Source organism: Patagioenas fasciata, chromosome 2 (assembly GCF_037038585.1).
Source record: "Patagioenas fasciata isolate bPatFas1 chromosome 2, bPatFas1.hap1, whole genome shotgun sequence".
NCBI lineage: Eukaryota > Metazoa > Chordata > Aves > Columbiformes > Columbidae > Patagioenas > Patagioenas fasciata.
This window is the reverse complement of record NC_092521.1, coordinates 24,869,095-24,887,710: the sequence shown is the minus strand read 5'-3', so window position 1 is coordinate 24,887,710 and position 18,616 is coordinate 24,869,095. Positions and strand designations below refer to the sequence as shown.

General features: G+C 40.8%; 1 protein-coding gene across 1 annotated transcript in view; it reads left to right on the top strand.

Annotated features, from left to right (window-relative positions):
• Positions 1-1,242: 1,242 nt before the first annotated feature.
• MTDH (metadherin) overlaps positions 1,243-18,616 on the top strand; it is a 39,079-nt gene continuing 21,705 nt past the window's right edge. Inside the window, exons 1-5 of the mRNA XM_065830660.2 lie at positions 1,243-1,934; positions 8,171-8,275; positions 12,571-12,652; positions 13,113-13,292; positions 14,737-14,805. Of these exons, the coding sequence (XP_065686732.1) occupies positions 1,530-1,934; positions 8,171-8,275; positions 12,571-12,652; positions 13,113-13,292; positions 14,737-14,805 (841 nt within the window). The 5' untranslated portion in view covers positions 1,243-1,529. The remainder of the gene's footprint in view (positions 1,935-8,170; positions 8,276-12,570; positions 12,653-13,112; positions 13,293-14,736; positions 14,806-18,616) is intronic.

Genomic DNA, 18,616 nt, shown 5'->3' with positions numbered 1-18,616 from the left:
TGCACTAAACCCAGATGTTTTTCTAGCAGGCTATGAGAGAGAGGAACATTTTTGTAAGCAGAATTGCAAATGGAAAGAGTGGGACACAGCATTACTTTCCAGCAATGCACCGCTGCATAAGACTATAGTCTCTGTAAAGCCACTCATCAATGCCAGCTCTGAGGTTCTGACAGCCTAAATTCTGCATGAATGCTGGATGCTGTAAGACCATATATTTTTAAAGATCAAGACATGCATTTGGGGTCAAATTTTTAAGGGTTCATTTTTAACATTCATGGAGGAACACAGGTTTGGAGTTCCTGATGATAAAACAACTCCCACTGTGATATACACAGCTGTATTTTTCACAAAGCAGTGCCAGTTTGTGGATGTTGTTAGAAAATACGGCTTTTAGAAAATATCTCTGTTGTTATATGACCTTGTCTAGCGTATTCAGAAGTAACTAAAAGTACACTGATTCTTCTTTTGGCAACATTTTCAAATGTCGTCCCTGCTGAAGAGACGGTCTCTGAGGGGCCCTCACCGCGGCCTCTGAAGCCCGACAGGCAACAACACCGACTTGCAAGTCCCAGACAGCCCTGACATGGCTCCGGGGCTGCTTCTGGAGTCGCACCGGTGGCTCCAGCACCCACAAACCGGCAGTTAACATGCCCGCACCAGAGCTGCACCGCTTCTCTGGAGCAACCGCGAACTAAAATAGAGCTGACGAGTGACCGTTGCCGTGGAAATGGACCCACGTTACCGCGGGTCTGGGCGGGCCCTGCTGTGGCACAGACACCACACCGAAGCCGTTCCTCACTCGCGGCCTCAGCACCACGCCGGGCGGATGGTAGCGGCCCGCACCGCAGCAGGGACGCGTGTCTGGGGGGGTGCCCACAGGGGAAGGACCCAGGCCACCAAAGCGGCTGCAGAGGCCGACAAGCGGCCACCTCAAGCCGCTACCGCAGCGAAGCCGCTCGCCCTGGCCCCATGTGAACTGCCGCGAGGTCTACCGCCCCGGCCGCAGGGGCAACGCGGCTCCACCACCGGGCGGCGCCAAGCGGCCCCTCGGCCTCCGCCCGCCGCCGCCGCCGCCGCCGCCGCGCTCGCTGGCTGCCACGTCGAGGTTGCTCCCCGCACCGCCCCCGCCGCTGGCACCACCCTGGGTAGGGCGGGGCGGGGCAGGAGGAGGGCGCCCGGCGGCCGCTGATGGGGCGGGGAGCTCCGCTCCCGCCTGTCAGGCGTCAGCCTCCGCCCCGCGCGCGGCGCTGATGGCGGCGCGCTGCGGCAGCGTCGGGCGCTCAGCGAGGCGGTGACGTTGCGCGCGAGGCGGAGGGCGGGGAGGAGGAAGAGGAGGAGACCCGGGCGCCTCCGGGTCTGAGGCAGCCGAGTCCCGCCGAGGCTTCGCTCGTGTCCCGTCCTCACCCTCACACCCGCGGCGGCTCCGCTCGGGCAAGCGAACGCGGCTCTCCCGAGGCCGCGATGCGCTCGGCCTGAGCGCTCTCTCGCCGCCTCGCCCTGTTTGGGCCTTTGCGGGGCAGGGGGCCGTGATGGCTGCGGGAAGCTGGCAGGAGACAGCGGCCCAGCAGGCCGAGGAGGCGGCGGCCCGGGTGCGGGACGTCCTGTCGGGCGGCTTGGGCCTGCTGCGTGCCGAGCTGGGCCTCGAGCTGGGCCTCGACCCGCAGGGCCTGCCTACCTGGCTCGCCCTGGTAGTACCGGCCGCGCTGGGGCTGGCGCTGCTGGGGCTGCTGCTGGCCGTGGCCTGCGGAGGCGGCCTCCGTAAGAAGCCAACGCGGGGCGCAGCGGAGCGGAAGGGCGATGAGACGGTCAGCGCGGGCCTGACAGCCGGCGGGGGCCAGGGTAAGGCGGCGGGCCCGGGCCCCGGGCAGCTGCACCTGAAAGGCGACGAGCAGAAGAAGCGAAACAAGAAGAAGCTTCCGGAGAAAACGGCGCGGGTGAGGGGGCTGCGAGGGCCGCGCCGCTGGGGAGGAAAGGAGTGAGGACGCGGCGGGGCGGGAGAGAGGGGAGGAAAGGCTCATTGACAGCGCCGGGATGGGCACGGTGGCGGCCGGGTTTGCCGCGGAGCCCGGGCGGGCGCGGCGAGTCCCCTGCGCAAAGGGGCGGGTGGGGTGGAGGTCGCGTGTGGCGAGCGGCCCGCAGCGCGGCCGTCTCTCCCTGGACCTTGTCCCCGGTGACCCCTGCTCGGGGGGCAAGCGTTGCAAGCGTTTTACCGAGCGGGGGCACCGGGAACAAGGCCCGGGGAAGTTGATTAGACACCGGGGAGAGGGGGGAGGACCGCCCGCAGGGTCGGGATGCCATAGAGCTGCCGCCGTGCGATTCACCTGGGCGCTGTGTGTCTGTGGAAATGATGTGGGGGTCCTGGCTGTCTGGAGCTCTCTCGTGGCATCTGGGCTACTCGGCTGCCTTGAAAAACCTGGAGGGGCAGCGTGCACACGCGAACGTTACACGTTAATAATCCTGGGTGATGGAAACGCTTGTTTCTTTTTATAAGCTTTTAAGTGTAAACAGCTGTATGAAAGCACTATTTTTTTTAAATTATTATTAATCGGATGCTTGCAAAGTTAGGAATCAGTAGTGGAGACCTTAGTATGGCTTGGATTTTCAAGCCAGCAGTTGCAGTCAGACAGGTACAGGCTATTTGAAACGGCATTGTAAGGCCTATAAATGCTGTGATGATTCAAACTTGAGTAAGGCTTTTTGCAGTGTCGTTTCGACAGAAGATGTTAACATCAGTCTTGTGGTGAGCTTGCCTCAGTAGGAATATGTCTGACTTAGTTGTTACAGTAAGGATCATCTCTTTTAATGAGGAAATCTGTCTTAGCAGCCCCTTAAAAAGAGATCATTCCTGTTCTTTTTTTTGTTTGTTTGTTTTTAATCCTCAGTATGTGGGAGCCTTCCATCTTTGACAGTATGTGTTCACTTCATGAGAAAATCAGTAGAATGCAGAAATTATCAACTATCCCTTTCAAGCTTCCAGTTATCATAATTTTGGGCTTGAAGGAATTGCTTCGATAGTTTTTATATTGTTAGTATGTTTGTAATCCTATTTATGTCCAAGTGGCTTATAGGAATGAAAGTGCAGCACATGTCCCCTACCTCTAAAACTGTGTCTTTTAATTGTGTCTTGCTCTATAAAATCTGAAATGTTTGCCTCATGACCAGAAAAAGGAAAGAAAATGGGGTTGTACCTTTGTTTGAGTCTGTGGCAGTATTAGACTCGAAGTTTTTGTTTTTTTTTTTTTCTTTAATGAAAAGTTAAGGTTAGAATATCTTAAAAGAAAAAGAGTCTGTGTACGCCACCAGCCTGCCTTTGAGCAGTGAGCTACTGAAGTTGATTCTGGAAGTTGCAAGAGACTGAACACTGAGCACCGAGAAGAGGAAGCATTGTGATTTAGAATCTTTCCAGTATGGTTAGGTCTCCATTTTGGAGAAGGCATGGTAAAGATGATTTTTTTTTTTTTTTGTCACCTAGAGCAGCAAATGCTTTGAGATTTAGTAGATCTGTTATGCCTTCTTGAAAATAAATACTAACCTAGAAATAATTTAGGTTTTGCTTGTTTTATTTTCTTTAACCTCCAGTATAAAAACAAAGCGTAAACTCTTGCAAGTCATCATTGAAGACAATAATGAATGCCTCAACAAAAGATAAAGTGAAGAAGTAGAGACACTGTTAACTTGGCAGTGATCTGTAGTGTAGGGCTCCATAAAAGCAAACTTTGTATTAATTTTATATAAAACTTAACTAACTGACTTATTGGTGAATATAAATACTTGTATTGTTTCAAGTTTCATTTATTCACGCACAAAATAATGCAAGTTGAGGCTGTGTAAGAGCAAGTATTTTCATAATCAAAAGCATAAAATAGTTTTTCGTATGTCAAGTTGTCATTCCGTATTCTTAAGATTTTTGAAGTTATTTTTGTAGTACTTGGTATTCATTATTTACATGCAGAGTTGAAAAACAAAACAAAACCCCACTTTCTCCAAAAAACAAAATGCACTAACTGAATCATTAGTTGTAGTGCAAATAAGTTTATACCAGTGGCAAAGTTTAATAGCCCTGTCTCATGTCTCGTGCTTGCTTTCCAAGATCAGTTCATAAAGACCTGTATTAGCATGTCCCAATATTTTCTGACTTTCACATGAAAAATTCTGAAAATAACATTGGAAATTTAAAGATGCAACAAAAAAAATAAATCTTACTGGCTGCTGCCTTGTCATTTCCATCTTCTGTTTTTGTATGCTGTGATGTTAATACTAAGGTCTGTGAAGGAAAAAAGAGTAAACCTATTATCGGTAGATTTACTACAGGGTTTGCTATGCCAGGGTCTAGATTTCCACTGTGGGCATTTCAGAAAGCTTAGAGCAACTGGTCTGTAGCATTAAGGAGCACACTACAGATGTCTAATTAAAAGCTGTGGGGTCACTTTAATGTAGAATTACCGAGCTCATCGTATAACAGTGATGAGTAACTCTTCATCAGTCAGGATCAGAGAAGTTCTTCGCTGTACCCTTTCTGAAGAATAGTATTATTGCTTTTTTCTTGCGTGTGGTTTTATTTGGTTCTTGTAAAGGTAGGGTACAACTTAACTGAAACTTTTAGTAAAATAATTTTTGTTGAATAGCACTGTGTTGACTGGATACAGTAGCAACTATGAGATTCTGTTTATTTACTTGCTGTGGGCAGACTGAGGGGAAAAAATTAAGCTGAAATAGTTTTGCATTCATTAACACTAGTTTACAGAGCCAATTTTGGCTTTTTCCAGCTGCTTGGAGCAAGGTGGTATCATGGTATCCTCCTTTAGATTCTCTGCAGTAAACCTGAAGCTTCTCTCTCTTTTTACTCGGGTGGTTTGGTTTTTAGCTCCTGGCAGGGGCAGAGCTCTTTGTCTCCTGTCAGAGAATTTTTTGGCCCCTGTTAAATTTATTTTTCTTTCAAAAAATCCCTTGATCTCTAATTTTAATTCCTATCCATTTTGAATAACTGCTGTGCCTCTCTTGTACTTTTCAAACTTTCAGCAGAAGAAGGTGAAACTGTTCATACATGATTTCTGTACAATCTGCAAAATACCCTAGAAACTTGAGAGTAACCATCAACTGTACTCTGCTACAACTGTAGAAAGCCATTCATACCATCTGTTTGTAGATGCAGAAAATAACAAATTGACTGTGCACTTCCTATTGTTTGAAGTACACCTGGACAGTAAAAGCTACACATTTTAGTAAAAGCATTTGCATTCGTTTGAGAGAGTTTCCTACTTGATCTGTTTGAAATAACTTGTCAGGCTATGACTGGTTTATGCTTATTGCACTTAGAAATAGACTCCATAAAGACTTTTTCATACTTTCAACTGATACTCACATGTTGGTTTTGTGTATGTGTTAATTGTTAAATTGCAGAAGTAGGGCTGTAGGATTCTCCAGTGCTCAGAGAGAAAAATTACTTAGTTTCTTCCTTAAGAGAAGCTTACAGAAAATAATGTGGGTAAACAGATCCTTTCATTGGCCAAAGATATTCTAAGTAGGCATATCTTTATAATATGAAACTAAGGACTGTGGCAAATATGGCCTTGTAAGACTCAAATAATGTAGCTATTTCATTACTGCCATTTGAAGTGTGAAACTGAGTTATCCATTGTTTTTTAAATGCAGTACAGTGCAATATTTTTCATTTTAGCAGTCTTAGCAAAACCTTTTCTACTTTTGGATTATCTTAATGTTCTTAAATGTACGCGAAAAAAGGTTTATTTAAATATGGGGATTTTAAGGTCAGCAAGCAAGATGTGTTCAGGAGTCAGTAGTGGTATTGACAGGAGTATTTCTGCCTTGTTACATCTTCCCTATAGTTTTTAGGATAAGGAAAAAAAGATGGCGTATAATTGCACAATTCAAGTGAATTAATATTGCGGATGCTTAATATATTACCATAAAAATTTAACTTAATCTTTTTCGCTGTAGTTGTCTTTTAAAATAAACATTTCTGAATACTATAGAAAAGCTTTCTTTCCTGCTTCTGTTACTATCTTTGGTATGTCCAAAAATGATCACATGAATTTTGGTTAAAATTCTATGATTCATCTGTGGGCAGAAAATAAATGTGGAAAGCTTCCACTAAAAAGGAGACTGTTACAATTCAGGGATACATTGAGGGAGAAATACATCAAAGTAACAGTTTTTGAAATGTAAAGAACAACCATTAGAAATACGTGATCAGATGATCAGACAGCATTTTTAAACAGTCATGTGGATGAATTTTTCCAGAGGGTTCTTAGTGGATATGATTTAGTTTATTACTTCAGAGAAATAGCTGATTTGTTTTTTTTGATTAAAAATTTAAACTTTTACCTATTGGATTTTTGAGAGGGGTAAAGAAAGTGTGTTTCAATTTAAGGTATGTATGTAATAGCAAAGAAGCAGAGCAAGGTGTAGAATTCAAGAAGTTAGTTGGTTATAAACATTTTTGACACAAGTTCAATACTACATGCAGAAAATCCTTTACCTAACTCTTCTGCTACATAACTTAGAAATAGTAATTCTTTTTCCAGGTTAAGACCTTGAACATCACAGGTACTGACATGAATTGAAAGACATCACACCACTAATAACATGGCTGTGTGAAATCTGGAGAAAAGAGGGAGGCTCATGAACTGACTTTTGCCAATGTGTTATTTTCAAGATTGTATACTAGGTCGTTGGTATGTTTGTGGAATCTAGTACTATGAGGTTTGAGAGGAACTTTTAGAGAGTTTTGACACACAGATATGTAAAATAGACTTCATTTTCAGAATGCTGAGGGAATTGTACTGCATTTCGGATATGAAGCTGGTTGTTGGAAGAGAAGAGGGGTTAGGTGACCTGATCTTTCAATTTCTATTAATAGTTACAAAATAAGAAGTTGGCATGCTGGATAACTACAGTAAGCAATATTATGTTATGTACTGATGAAAGCATGCCAACGGTGATTTGTAAGCATAATGTAACATGGCAAGACTTAAATTACCTGTACCAGTTAAATTGAGGATCAGATTTGATATCTGAAGGAACAGGTCACACTAAGTTGTAACACGGCCTTTGTTTAAAGCAATCGGGTGCATGTGATGCAGAGTTAAAATAGCCTTTTTTAATAACAAAAATAAATCTAGTGTTTCTTTAAAAAGCAATTGCAGAAATTAAACCAAGTATGAAGTAGTTATTTATGCTTGTCTTATTTAATTTTCAGTCTTTATCTGAACTGTTATGAGTGTGAATCAATGTGAAATTTGTGCAGACTCAGTATCAATTACTACTATTGATAATTGTTTTTCACTCAGTGACATTAATGGCAATGGTAGTATAATGCTTTGCTTATTTTCATCTGGAGCTAAGCACAGTAACTTAAGTCGTAGTTTTTTGTTAACAATAAACATGACTTTTAAAATTATTACATTTTTGCATAGGGAATATGTAGGCTAAGGTGTGTGCCTTTGCTGCCAAAGGCAATGGTAAGACTACTTTAATGACTGTCCGGAGTTTTAACTTTATATGTTAAATAATACATGCTGATTTTCTTTCCTTTAGTATGTGAGTGGAAAATGGTAGACTAAGGTAACAACTGTAATCAAGTCTGTCTGAAAAGAACAATGGGATATCATGCTTAGTCGTGCTTTGTGTTTGACTTCTAATTTCTGCTCTACTAGGAAGTTTGACTTGTGAAGGAAATGAGCTGTGCGGGTTATGCATAGGTAGAAATTTGGTCAAGGTAAAATTATTTTAAACTTCAACCTGTTGCGTAATTGCTACAAAAGGGTGAAGGTGTTCATTTAATTAGATGAGCTATGGCACATGCAACTTGTAGCTGTTCTAAGCCAGTTTTCAGGACAGCTACAGAGAACTGTGGCTGTTTTGAAAGCTGGTGACTTTCAGAAATTTACCTTTTGAGAAGCAATTCCTGGGTTGAGTAGAACTGAGATGAAATTAGGAGACCTGTTTTCTTTCTTATTTCTGTGTTTGGTAAATGTAGAATTGCAGTAGATATTTTGAACACCAATCCATTATTCTGTCTGCTGTATTTAATAATTTTCTGAGCATTTTTCAGTCAGCAAATAGTTTCGTTTCAGTATAAGTGTAATTTGAGCTTTGCTTCATCTGCTTTCTCAAATTGTTTTGTTATTCACACTTACTGTTTACACAGCCTAATGGACGGTCTTTTCTTGATGTGTCTGAGGATGAAGTAATACAAACTGTCCGTAAAGAAAATATAAAGCAACCTGTGGACACAGAAAAGAAGAATGAAAAGGTCAGTTACGGATATGAAATGACAAAGTTTAGTGCATGTTATTTCAATATCTAAGAACTCTATTTGTGATTTGAAATCCTATTACATGAGTAAAGAGGTGTATTTCTTACTATGAAGAGTAGTAATCTAATCTGTCTGGTGTTGGAAAGAGCTAAAGTAGTATTTTCTTAACTTCTGAGATCATGCCTTATGGAATGTTTACATCCAGCAAACCCTCCTCCCCACTAAGCACTGATATCTCTCTTCACCAGCTGAAAATGTTAAGCCTTCAGAAATTAAGTTTGTGTTTCATCTTTGCTGGCTTCCATGGAGATGCAACATAATGATAGTATTGTTAAATAGCTTGTAAATGATCTAACAATTGAGGGACTGCTATTCAAAGGATTAAGACCATGTGCCTGCTTATTTCTGTTGTCAGATGTATCCATTAGTGATTAGAGTTCTTAATTTCTGGTGACAAATATGGGCTTTGAATTCTGGTGTGAGCTTTTTGTTGTGCAAATTGAATGGCTACATTAAAAACATATTTTTAAAACTTGGTCTGTAGCTTCATCTAAAAGGTAACCATACTGATGACTGCTGTTTTTTGCACTCCGAAGACTAATATCTTCTAGCCTTATCACAGATGCTATCACTTCTAGGCAACATGGTTTATTTATGATAGGCCTTTGACAATAATTTTGGCTTGGTTCTTTTGCTAGCATTGTGCATGAAATTTTCCTACTCTCATGGATTTCTGATTCGTTATCTTTAACTAAATGCATTTGTTCTAATTATACTGAGGAGTATAAGAAAAATAAATGATTATGCATAAACAGGCAGAAACCAGTAGCTGATTGTTGTAATTTGTGTAGCTCGTTCAAGCTTTAACTAACTTACTTGACTGTTCTATAACAACTTATTTTGCAGTTGGTATGTTGGCTAAAGGACTGTGTCCTGTTAGTTGGCTATAGGGCTCTAAATGCTTTTAGCATTGGCAAATAGAAAGACTCTTTTTGTGAAATGGGTTTGCCTTAACAGTTTGTGCTGCGCACTTCTTTCTCATCTCCGTGTGTCACCTATCAGATTGGCTTTCTGGTTTGTTTTATTTTTTTTTCAAGAACATAATCAAATTTGATCCTGAAAGAATAGCTGTATCTGTATTTTCTTCTCAACTTTCACTTTGTCTCAAGCAGGTTTCCTAGTAGGTAAGGTGTTTGAATGCTGAAGTCAAGCTTTCCCTAAAATTGCAAACATGATCTGAATTTTGAAATGCTAAGTTGAAGTTGCAGCTCCAGGAAATCAGTACCACTACCTGGATATACATGCTTACGCAAATGATGGTTTTGTATTACTTTGGGGGACCCTGGGCAAAGCATGATTGTCTCAGGAGTTGATTGTTACACTTAAATTAAAAGCATACCCAAGAACTTTCTTTAAACTACAGGTAAATTTACAGACATGTAATTATTTAATTAAGCCTCTCAAGGCATCTGTTGCATTTGTAACATTATAAACCTGCTGAAAAGATTGTAGGTCCTGTGTATGTGTCTTTATGTAGCTTGGAATGGATGGTATATGTCAATGGGTAGGATTTAAGTACTGTGTGCGCGTGTAGATATATGAAAATATACATAATCTCTGACCTGAAGGGTATTTTTGTGTTTCTGTGCTTCTTAGCTGCATCAGGGTTGTGAATTTCCTGCATGTTTTTTCAGGGTAGATATTTAAGCAAAGCAGAACAAGAGGATACAACTTAATGTCTGGATTTGTGGCTGTTTGTAGGGCTTGAGTCTGTTGACACTTTGGATAGTTTCTTCCCTTTTGTTTCAATTTTAGTGACTTGCAGAGTACAGGGGTTTTGTTTTTAGTGTAAAAGACTGCATCTAGGAAGTGACTCCATGGATGAGATTGCAGGATGTTGCAACTTCATTGCCCATTCTGTTTGTAAACACACTACTGGCTTGTCTTGAATATTATATATAAACAGAACATTAGGGATGAGGAAGAAATGTTTATTCTTCTGTTGTTCTTGCTTGGGGACCAGTGCATCTTAAAGACTTAAACGTTTTGGTGGGCCTGCTGAGTTCCTCATGTGCTTGCTGGTTGGTGGCAAAGCCAAGACTGGAAGCTGGAGACTTTCTGTGTTGCAGAAGGTGACACTTCAAATGAATAGGTTTCTGCAAAATGATGGGTAGCTTGCTCAGTAACCTTTGACGTCTCCTGGTGTTTCAGTCACTTTGCTACCAAGATAGTGACTGTTAGAGCACTAAGTTTGGTAGGTGATAAGTAAATTGGTTAACTAATTATAGTTTTGGTTTCTCAGATTAGGTTCTAGTAACTCAGGCTAGGAAAGTAAATGTATTTTCAAGATATGAATTCTTGATTTTTTTTTTTTAGAAACAGTATTTGTTAGACACAGACTTATTTTAAAACTGTTAAACTTCAGTGTTTTCATGAGAAGTGTAAAATTTTATGTCAATACCTCTGTAGGAGCTAGTTATTTAAAAAAGGAAGAGCAGTCATCTTAAACTGCTGTCTGGGAGACTTCTGAAGTCATTTCAGGTGTTCTAGTGCCAGAGGACAGTTGAGTAGTTATGGCTTTGTGTGGGGAGATGCTAAGACCTCAACTTCCATTCTCAACTTAGCTGAAAATGGGAGATATAGATACAAACATACCAAATTTTCCTCTGCTTGAGTTCCAAGAAGCAACTAATAACTGGTTTTTGTGCTGTCCACTTTCCTTTTTAATTCTTTCATTAAAAGGTGCTTTGGCAAATAATTTGGCTTGTTCATACTCTCAGAACCAATTCTTCTCAGGTTGCTTTTGAAACTGGCCCGTCTCTTTTGGATAATTTTCAGAAGTTGAATAGCTGGGGGTGTGTAAAGGTAGTCTACTGAGCAAATACCTGAGATAAATCACTTTGGGTACGTCCAGATTGTGGGTCCCCTAATGCAGTAAATCATGAGTTAACTACTGAAGTCAGCTCCCTAAGTGTCATAGGTGTGTTGGCACAGCATTACATATAAGCAGCAAAGTGTAATTTTTATTATTTCTGCTGCTACACTAACAGGCTATACTGCTTTCAGTACCTCTATTGACGATACATGATAATTCTTGAGCTTGCTAACTCAAACTGCGTGCTACTGTGGTTCCATAGGATATCTGCTACAGCTGTGGTGATAATTTAGCTGTTATCAGTTCTGAATTCTAGAGAGGTTGTTCTTCTTGGACATCTGAAACTAGAAAATCATGTGGTTTGAACTCAAGTATCAAGCTGGCAATTACTCGTCTTACTCTGACGGAGGCATGTATTCCAGAAAGACATCCTGCATTATTAGAGTATCCTTATTCGAATATTCCAGAGACAGTGAATAGTTTCCCCTATAACATTTGAGTGGATAGCCATCTTTCTTTAAAGAGTCTGTGTGGTTTTTTATTCAGGTTTATCTGATAGTTCTTACACTTTTCTTCACTAGATTGAAAAGCTTTTCAGTACTGTATTTGCTTTCTAAGAAAGAGTCTCTTTAGCTTATCAAAAGATTACATTCCAAAGCTTTCTGTAGTATACTTGCCCAGTATCTTAGGTCATTTTTCATCTTTCTTTTTCTCTAGATTATCTTTTTAGCACTTTGTATTGCTACCTGGTGCACCAAAACTGCTTCGCAGATGGGGTTCTCTGTGTTTCTCTTGATCTATCTCTGCCTGTATAATCAAGAAGGCACAAGTGGTGAAACCCGGGCAGGGGAGGGGAGGTTAAAAAAAAAAAAAAAAAACACAACACCACACAAAACTAAAACAACAACAACAAAAACTCCCTGTGTATCTATTGTATAGACTCTAATCAGTTTCTGTTTTGAAGTCATTTTCGAAGGTAGAATTTTCTTACCTACTTTTTTTTTTAAAGTCACTGGCATTCTTTATTTCTCCATGTATAACTTTATGCATACCTCTATGCAAAACAAATTATGCCAGAGTGGGGTCTGCCTGCCAGACAGTTCATACTCGTCTGTGACTGTGATGCCATCAGCATAGCTGCTTCCACCAGCCTTTGTGTTCTGTGGCATGAGTAATCGTTCCCTTCACCTGCCATTTGTGTACTACATAAGTCTTTCATGCTACCTCAATAGTCTTAACTTATGATTAGGAATTAGTATTTAGTACTCCTTTCAAGGAACTGCCCATGCACAAGGTTGTTCAGGAAAATCTGTCTTAAATTTATTCTTGTATTTCAATGGGAGGGAATTCTAAATCACTATGGCATGTGATCACTAATTAATTAATAAGAGTTTGTTGTGTTTTTTTTTTATTCTAGTCAAAGAAAAAAAAGAAATCAAAGGGAGATGCTAAAACAATTCAGGATACATCACGTCTAGATGGAAAGGAAGTTGATGAAGGTACTGAACACAAACACAAAGAAGATGCAATTAGACATATTTTGGCTTAAATGTTGTTGAAGATTTACTTTGTGCTTCACAGAGAAAACCAAACTCATTATAATTTCACAGTCGCATGTTGTATCTGGAAATCTGATCTTTGAAACAACAATCTGATCTTTAATAAAATCAACTGATTAATTTTTTTTTTTAAGTTGGACTTAGAAAAACTGGGAAAAGTCAGGAATAGTAAGGTTCTCATGTTTTGTTCTATAAAGGGAAGTATTACCGCATTGAATCCAGAAAAACTTACCTTTGGCCAGTTATTCATGTTTTCAAACTAACGTTGAAGTTGACTTCCATGTCTGTGATTTAAGCTGAACCTGTAGTCAGACTTCACCTCAATATCAAACAAGCTAAAACTCTTTCCTTTCAGCTCTCTGACTTACTTGGTAATGTTTTCATTTGGGGGATGTTTTAGGAACCTGGGAAACAAAAATCAGTAACAGAGAGAAGCGACAGCAGCGTAAGCGAGACAAGGTGCTGACCGACAGTGGCTCAGGAGAATCAAATCTCCAAGGAGTGGAAAATACAGTTGCTGCATCCATTGAACAGCTGATGCCTACACCATCGCTTCCGGTTGTTCTCAGAAAAAATAAAGGTGTGATGGTAGATAGGTCTATGAACATGTTCTAGAAAGATAACTTTGCTTGAGTGCTTAAATGGTTACTCTGTTTTGGATGTATGCTAGGTATCTTTGGAGGTTTAATTCTTCAGGAGAATATTTCAAGCTGTGTAAAGGTACTTTTGATTGTGCAAAACTCCCCTTTTTTGAGCCACGTTTTCGAAGGAGCTCAGTAGAGAATCTTCTGGAGTAAATGGCTGAGATGCTGGCCTCCACACTGGTGCTCTGTTAATAGCTGCACAGCTGCGTAGGTATATGTCCCCATTCCAACTTGTGCTCTGCTGACTCTGCCCTTTGTTTCTGGAAACTTCCAAGGCACCCTCAGTACTGCTGCGGGCAACACCAACTCCTTAACTTTTTGAAGACTTCCTGGATGGGAAGGTTATGCCCATGAGTTCTCTTTACAGATCATTCACTGCTTCACACGTAGACATGTTTTTCGACATTGATTTAGTAGTATCTGTACTAAAGCTCTTCATAATGGTGGGGCACATCTGGCTGAGATTTAGTAATCAATTATTATAGCTAAAGATTCAATAAGGAAATGTAGGCTTCAGCTTCTATGGCTGCTACTGTTTAAGAAAAAAGTTGCATGGGCTGGTTCAAACTGTGTGTAGGCACAGGAATTCATATTTGGCTGCAACTGAGAAAGAGTTTAAGAAGCTCAAAGAATCTGAAGACACAAACAGTTTAGCTTTCTGACAGATTTTTAACCTACTGATACACTTGATGTTCTACTGAAATGGCAAAAAGACCCAAGCCTAGCAACTACCTGGTATCTTGTAACAATACATTGACATTTGCTTGCTTTATTGACACTTGTTTGCATATTGACTGAGTGCATGGTTCTTATCCATGAGGACTAGATCAGTTGGTTCCTGTTTTATTTTTTCGGTCCGTTTACACACAAACAGCTTCAAGCAGTGGTAATTCCAGATGTCTGTATACTCTGTAGCTAGCATATCATCTTGTATCACGCTAACCTGAAAATAATTCAGCCATATCTAGTGCCTTCATGGTAAGGTGGAGATTATAAATAGCTATGCAGTTCTGAAATACTTAGGGCTGCCTCTGCTTTAGATTTCTGCTTGCCATTTGGGGGCAAACTAGCTAGAGTTCTTTGAAATCTGCAGTTACTTGGTTTATAGGCCCTAAATAAATTTTGAGTTCATACTGTTTACCAAACAAACACAAGTAATAAAAACTAGAGCATTTACATTATATTCTTAAGTTTTCTGGAAATGTCTTAATTTACTTTGAGGTACTGATGGCGTTTTTTTCTGAAAATGTCAGTAATGGATACTCTTTATTTTTAAATATTAATTTAACTATTAGATATTTTTAAATACCAAGATTTTTACAGGTGTTGCTACTTAAAAAGAACTTATTCTAGCTCTATTCCCTATTTCTTTTTAATCAGGAGATGCACTTCTGAATGCTCAGGTTAGCAGCTCTAAACCTGCAAAGGGAGAGTCATCAATTTCACAAGGTAAAACGCTTTCATTATTAGCATCCTGATTAACTGGAAAAGTGTTTTTACGGAACTGAAAACAGAAATTGTTGCTGCAGGATTTTGCGCAATCACTGATCTGAAACTTTATTATGCAGCTGGCTTTTTTGGCTATGCAAATGTTATACTTCTAAGTTGCAGTTACTTCTTAGAGGTTGAAAACAGTCTGATTGTCACGGGTGGTGTGAGGGGGATGCACTTCACTCGTAAAAGAGAAGCAACAATAAACTTTATTGATATAAAACAGTGAGGTAATGAAGTTCAATGATAAATGCGACAGTAGTTTAATAAGATTTGATGGCAAAGTATACCTTGTTATTTACTGAACAAAACTGTCAGGGAGACCTTCCTGTTGAGTCATGAGGTTCAGAATGTAACCCCTTGTTTTCTAAACTCCTCAGAGAGGAGTATAGGTGCAGCTGGATCCAGACTTAAATTCATTCAACAGTTTACATCTAAAGGATTACATATAGGCACTCAATCCTTTATATTGCTTATCTGCAGTTTCAAAGTTTAGCATGCCATTAGTGACCAAGGATCTGTTGCAGCAAGGAATCTCTCAGCCTTGAGGCGTCACTACTCAAGGGGAAGTCATGGCGTACAGGCCACTGCTGTGCAGGAGAGCCCAAAGAGCTCTAGGATGTCCACTATTTATGGAGTAAGATGATTGACTCACAGTCATATTTGGGTACTGACTGCAGATGTTACCTTCTTCCAAATGTGGCTTGAGTTGGACATTGACCAGTGCTGTGGTTGGGTGGGTGTGTTACCATGAAATAGCCCTTGACTATTGTGCTGTTATTGGTCTCCCCTGAATCTACTTTGAGGCGGATACATCCATCGCAACCACCATTGGTGGTTATCACTTGAGCGAGATTACAGAAAAAGGTTAAAGCAGGGGTCAGGAGAAGCACATCGCTGCACTCATATGTGTAGAAAAAGGATTTGGCATCTAGAATTTTCATCCAGTTTACCTATTATACAACTTGTTACTTACAGAATGGTGAATCTTATTCTTGCGCTTCACTTAAAAGTTCTTTACGCTAGCTTTTCAAACTTTTTGTGTTAAGGAATTGATTATTTGCTCAAAGAAAAATTAATTATAGATAACGGCAAAGAGCTCAAAGATACCAGTCCTGATAATTTTAAAGTTTGCACTTGATTCAGGTTGTATGCATGAGTTAATTGGTTCTTTGAAAGACATACTTTAAATACATTCATTTTAAAAATATGTAAACATAAATGTATATTTCTAAATAAATAGGTATGACACTATATATGTCACACACGCAATTGTTAACATATTTGGCAATTTTTAGACTGTGATTGACAAGTGAATCTTAACAGTCTTCTAATTAAGAGATACTACTGTAGTAATATTTGAAGTGAATTAGTCTGGCATTATAAAGTCGAGATGCTTTTTCCTACCCATAACCAACATTAGTGGTGTTGCTTTAATGAAAGGTAGTTGGTGCAATTACGCAAGGCAACAAATAGTATCACAGAATCGTTTTGGGTGGAAAAGACCCTCAAGATCATTGAGTCCAACCATTAGCCTAACACAATCTGAACCTTACCTGTTGCAACTTGAGGCCATTCCCTCTTGCCCTATCACTTGTTACTTGGGAGAACAGACCAACACCCTCCATGCTACAACCTCCTTTCAGGTAGCTGTAGACAGCGATAAGGTCTCCCCTCAGCCTCCTTTTCTCCAGGCTGAACAGCCCCAGTTCCCTCAGCTGCTCCTCATCAGACCTGTGCTCCAGACCCTTCAGCAGCTCTGTTGCCCTTCTCTGAACTCTCTCCAGCACCTCAGTGTCTTGTAGTGAGGGGCCCAAAACTGAACACAGTATTAGAGGTGGGGCCTCACCAACTCTGAGTACAAGGAGTCAATCACTTCCCTGGTTCTGCTGGCCACACTCTTCTTGGTACAAGCCAGGATGCTGTTGGCCATTTTGGCCACCTGAGCACACTGCTGGATCATGTTCAGCTGGTTGTCAATCAACAGCCCCAGATCCTTTTCCACTGGGTGGCTTTCTAGCCACTCTTCCCTGAACCTGTAGCATTGTTGTGACCCAAGTGCAGGACACTGCGCTTGGCCTTGTTGAACCTCATACAGTTTGTCTCAGCCCATTGGTCCAGATCCCTCTGTGTGGATCTACCCACCTTCAAGCAGATTAACACTCCCACTTAACGTGTTTTGGTCTGCAAACTTACTGAGGGTACACTCAGTTCCCTTGTCCAGATGATTGATAAAGAGATTAAACAGAACTGGCCCAAATTCTGCACCCCTGGGAACACCACTCATTACTGGCTGCCAACTGGATTTGACTGTTGACCACAACTGTTCAGACCTGGCCATCCAGCCAGTACTTTACCCAGTTAAGAGCATGGCAGTCCAAGCCATGAGCTGCCAGCTTCTCCAGGAATCATTAATGAGTCATTAAAAGCACTCAGGTCCTGAAAGTGAATGACCTTCTGCTGCTTCTTGAGAGCTTTACTTAATATGCAGACTTCCTGGACCATAGCACAGAAGGAAGGAGCTGTATTCTTCAGAGAAACAAAATGGGAGAACAGGAGGCAATAATCAAGATCCAGTAAGGAAAATTCTGACTGGCCATGAGGTTAAAAAAAAAAAAGCTCTTCATAAGATTTCCCAAAGGTGCCTTGAACTATCAACCTTTATGATTTCCAGAACTTGAATAAAGTTGTATGATCTTGAAGTTAACTGTGCTTTGAGCAGAAGGTGGAACTGGGTGACTTCCAGAGATCCCTTGCCATCTTAAATTTTCTGTGAATCTGTTAAAGCTTGATGGTTATATAGAAGGTAACTGTTTGTGATGGGAGAGTTTTATGATAAACACAGAATGATCAAACCCCTGCTTCAGGACTTCAGTTGTCTTCTTGCAAGGTTGCAAGAGAGTTTTTCTACCATCTGTACTTTAGTTTCTGTTTCTTTGCTTATTGTTGTTGCCTTCCTCCAAGGTGTCCTGTTACCATTAGAGGACATTGACTTCCACAAACAATACTAGTGCTGTGGAATTGTATAGAGAAAGGGCAGTTGTTTTTAGGCACCGCAATTATGACCTTATAGATGTTTGTGTTTGGAAGTGATTTCTCCCAGAAAATCTAGGCATAGCTCACCTAATAAATTTCTTGCCAGCAAGGATTCCTCGAGTGTGGCATGTTCATGCTGCCTGAGCTGTGAGTTCATTTGAGGAATGAAATATCTGGTCTGTGGTTTTTGTTGGCGGATAATATTGATTTAATTGTGCATCATGTTTGGGCTGACTATTTAAGTGTTACACTTGCAATATGCAGACATTTCTTACTCACTTGTAAATCAGAACTTTTACTGTTGTTCACATTGCATATAGAAAGAGAGAGGATTTGATATAGAGCCCTTGGAAAAATATTTGTGATATATAGAAAGTCAGGCTGGGTGCACCAGGTAACCATTAGCCGTTATGTTTTATTGAGACATAAATTAAAAATAATTAAAACTATAATGGTCTCTCAGCATACTACTGACTCCTCTCAAAAGTATAAATTAAACTTGCTATGAATAGTAATTCCTCAGCAGGGTAGACTGTTCCAGATAGACTTGTGGTCTTTTACCTCAATGTAACATGAAATATATTATCCTCCGTTTAGTGCATTGGGCTTTTCACAAATCACCACCATAACCCTATAAGAGAAATTACCTGGCAGTGTTGGAAGCACGCCCCGTATCTTTTTTTTTAATCTCGAAGCACTGGTTCACCAAGATACCAGCCCTATAAAGAAGGGG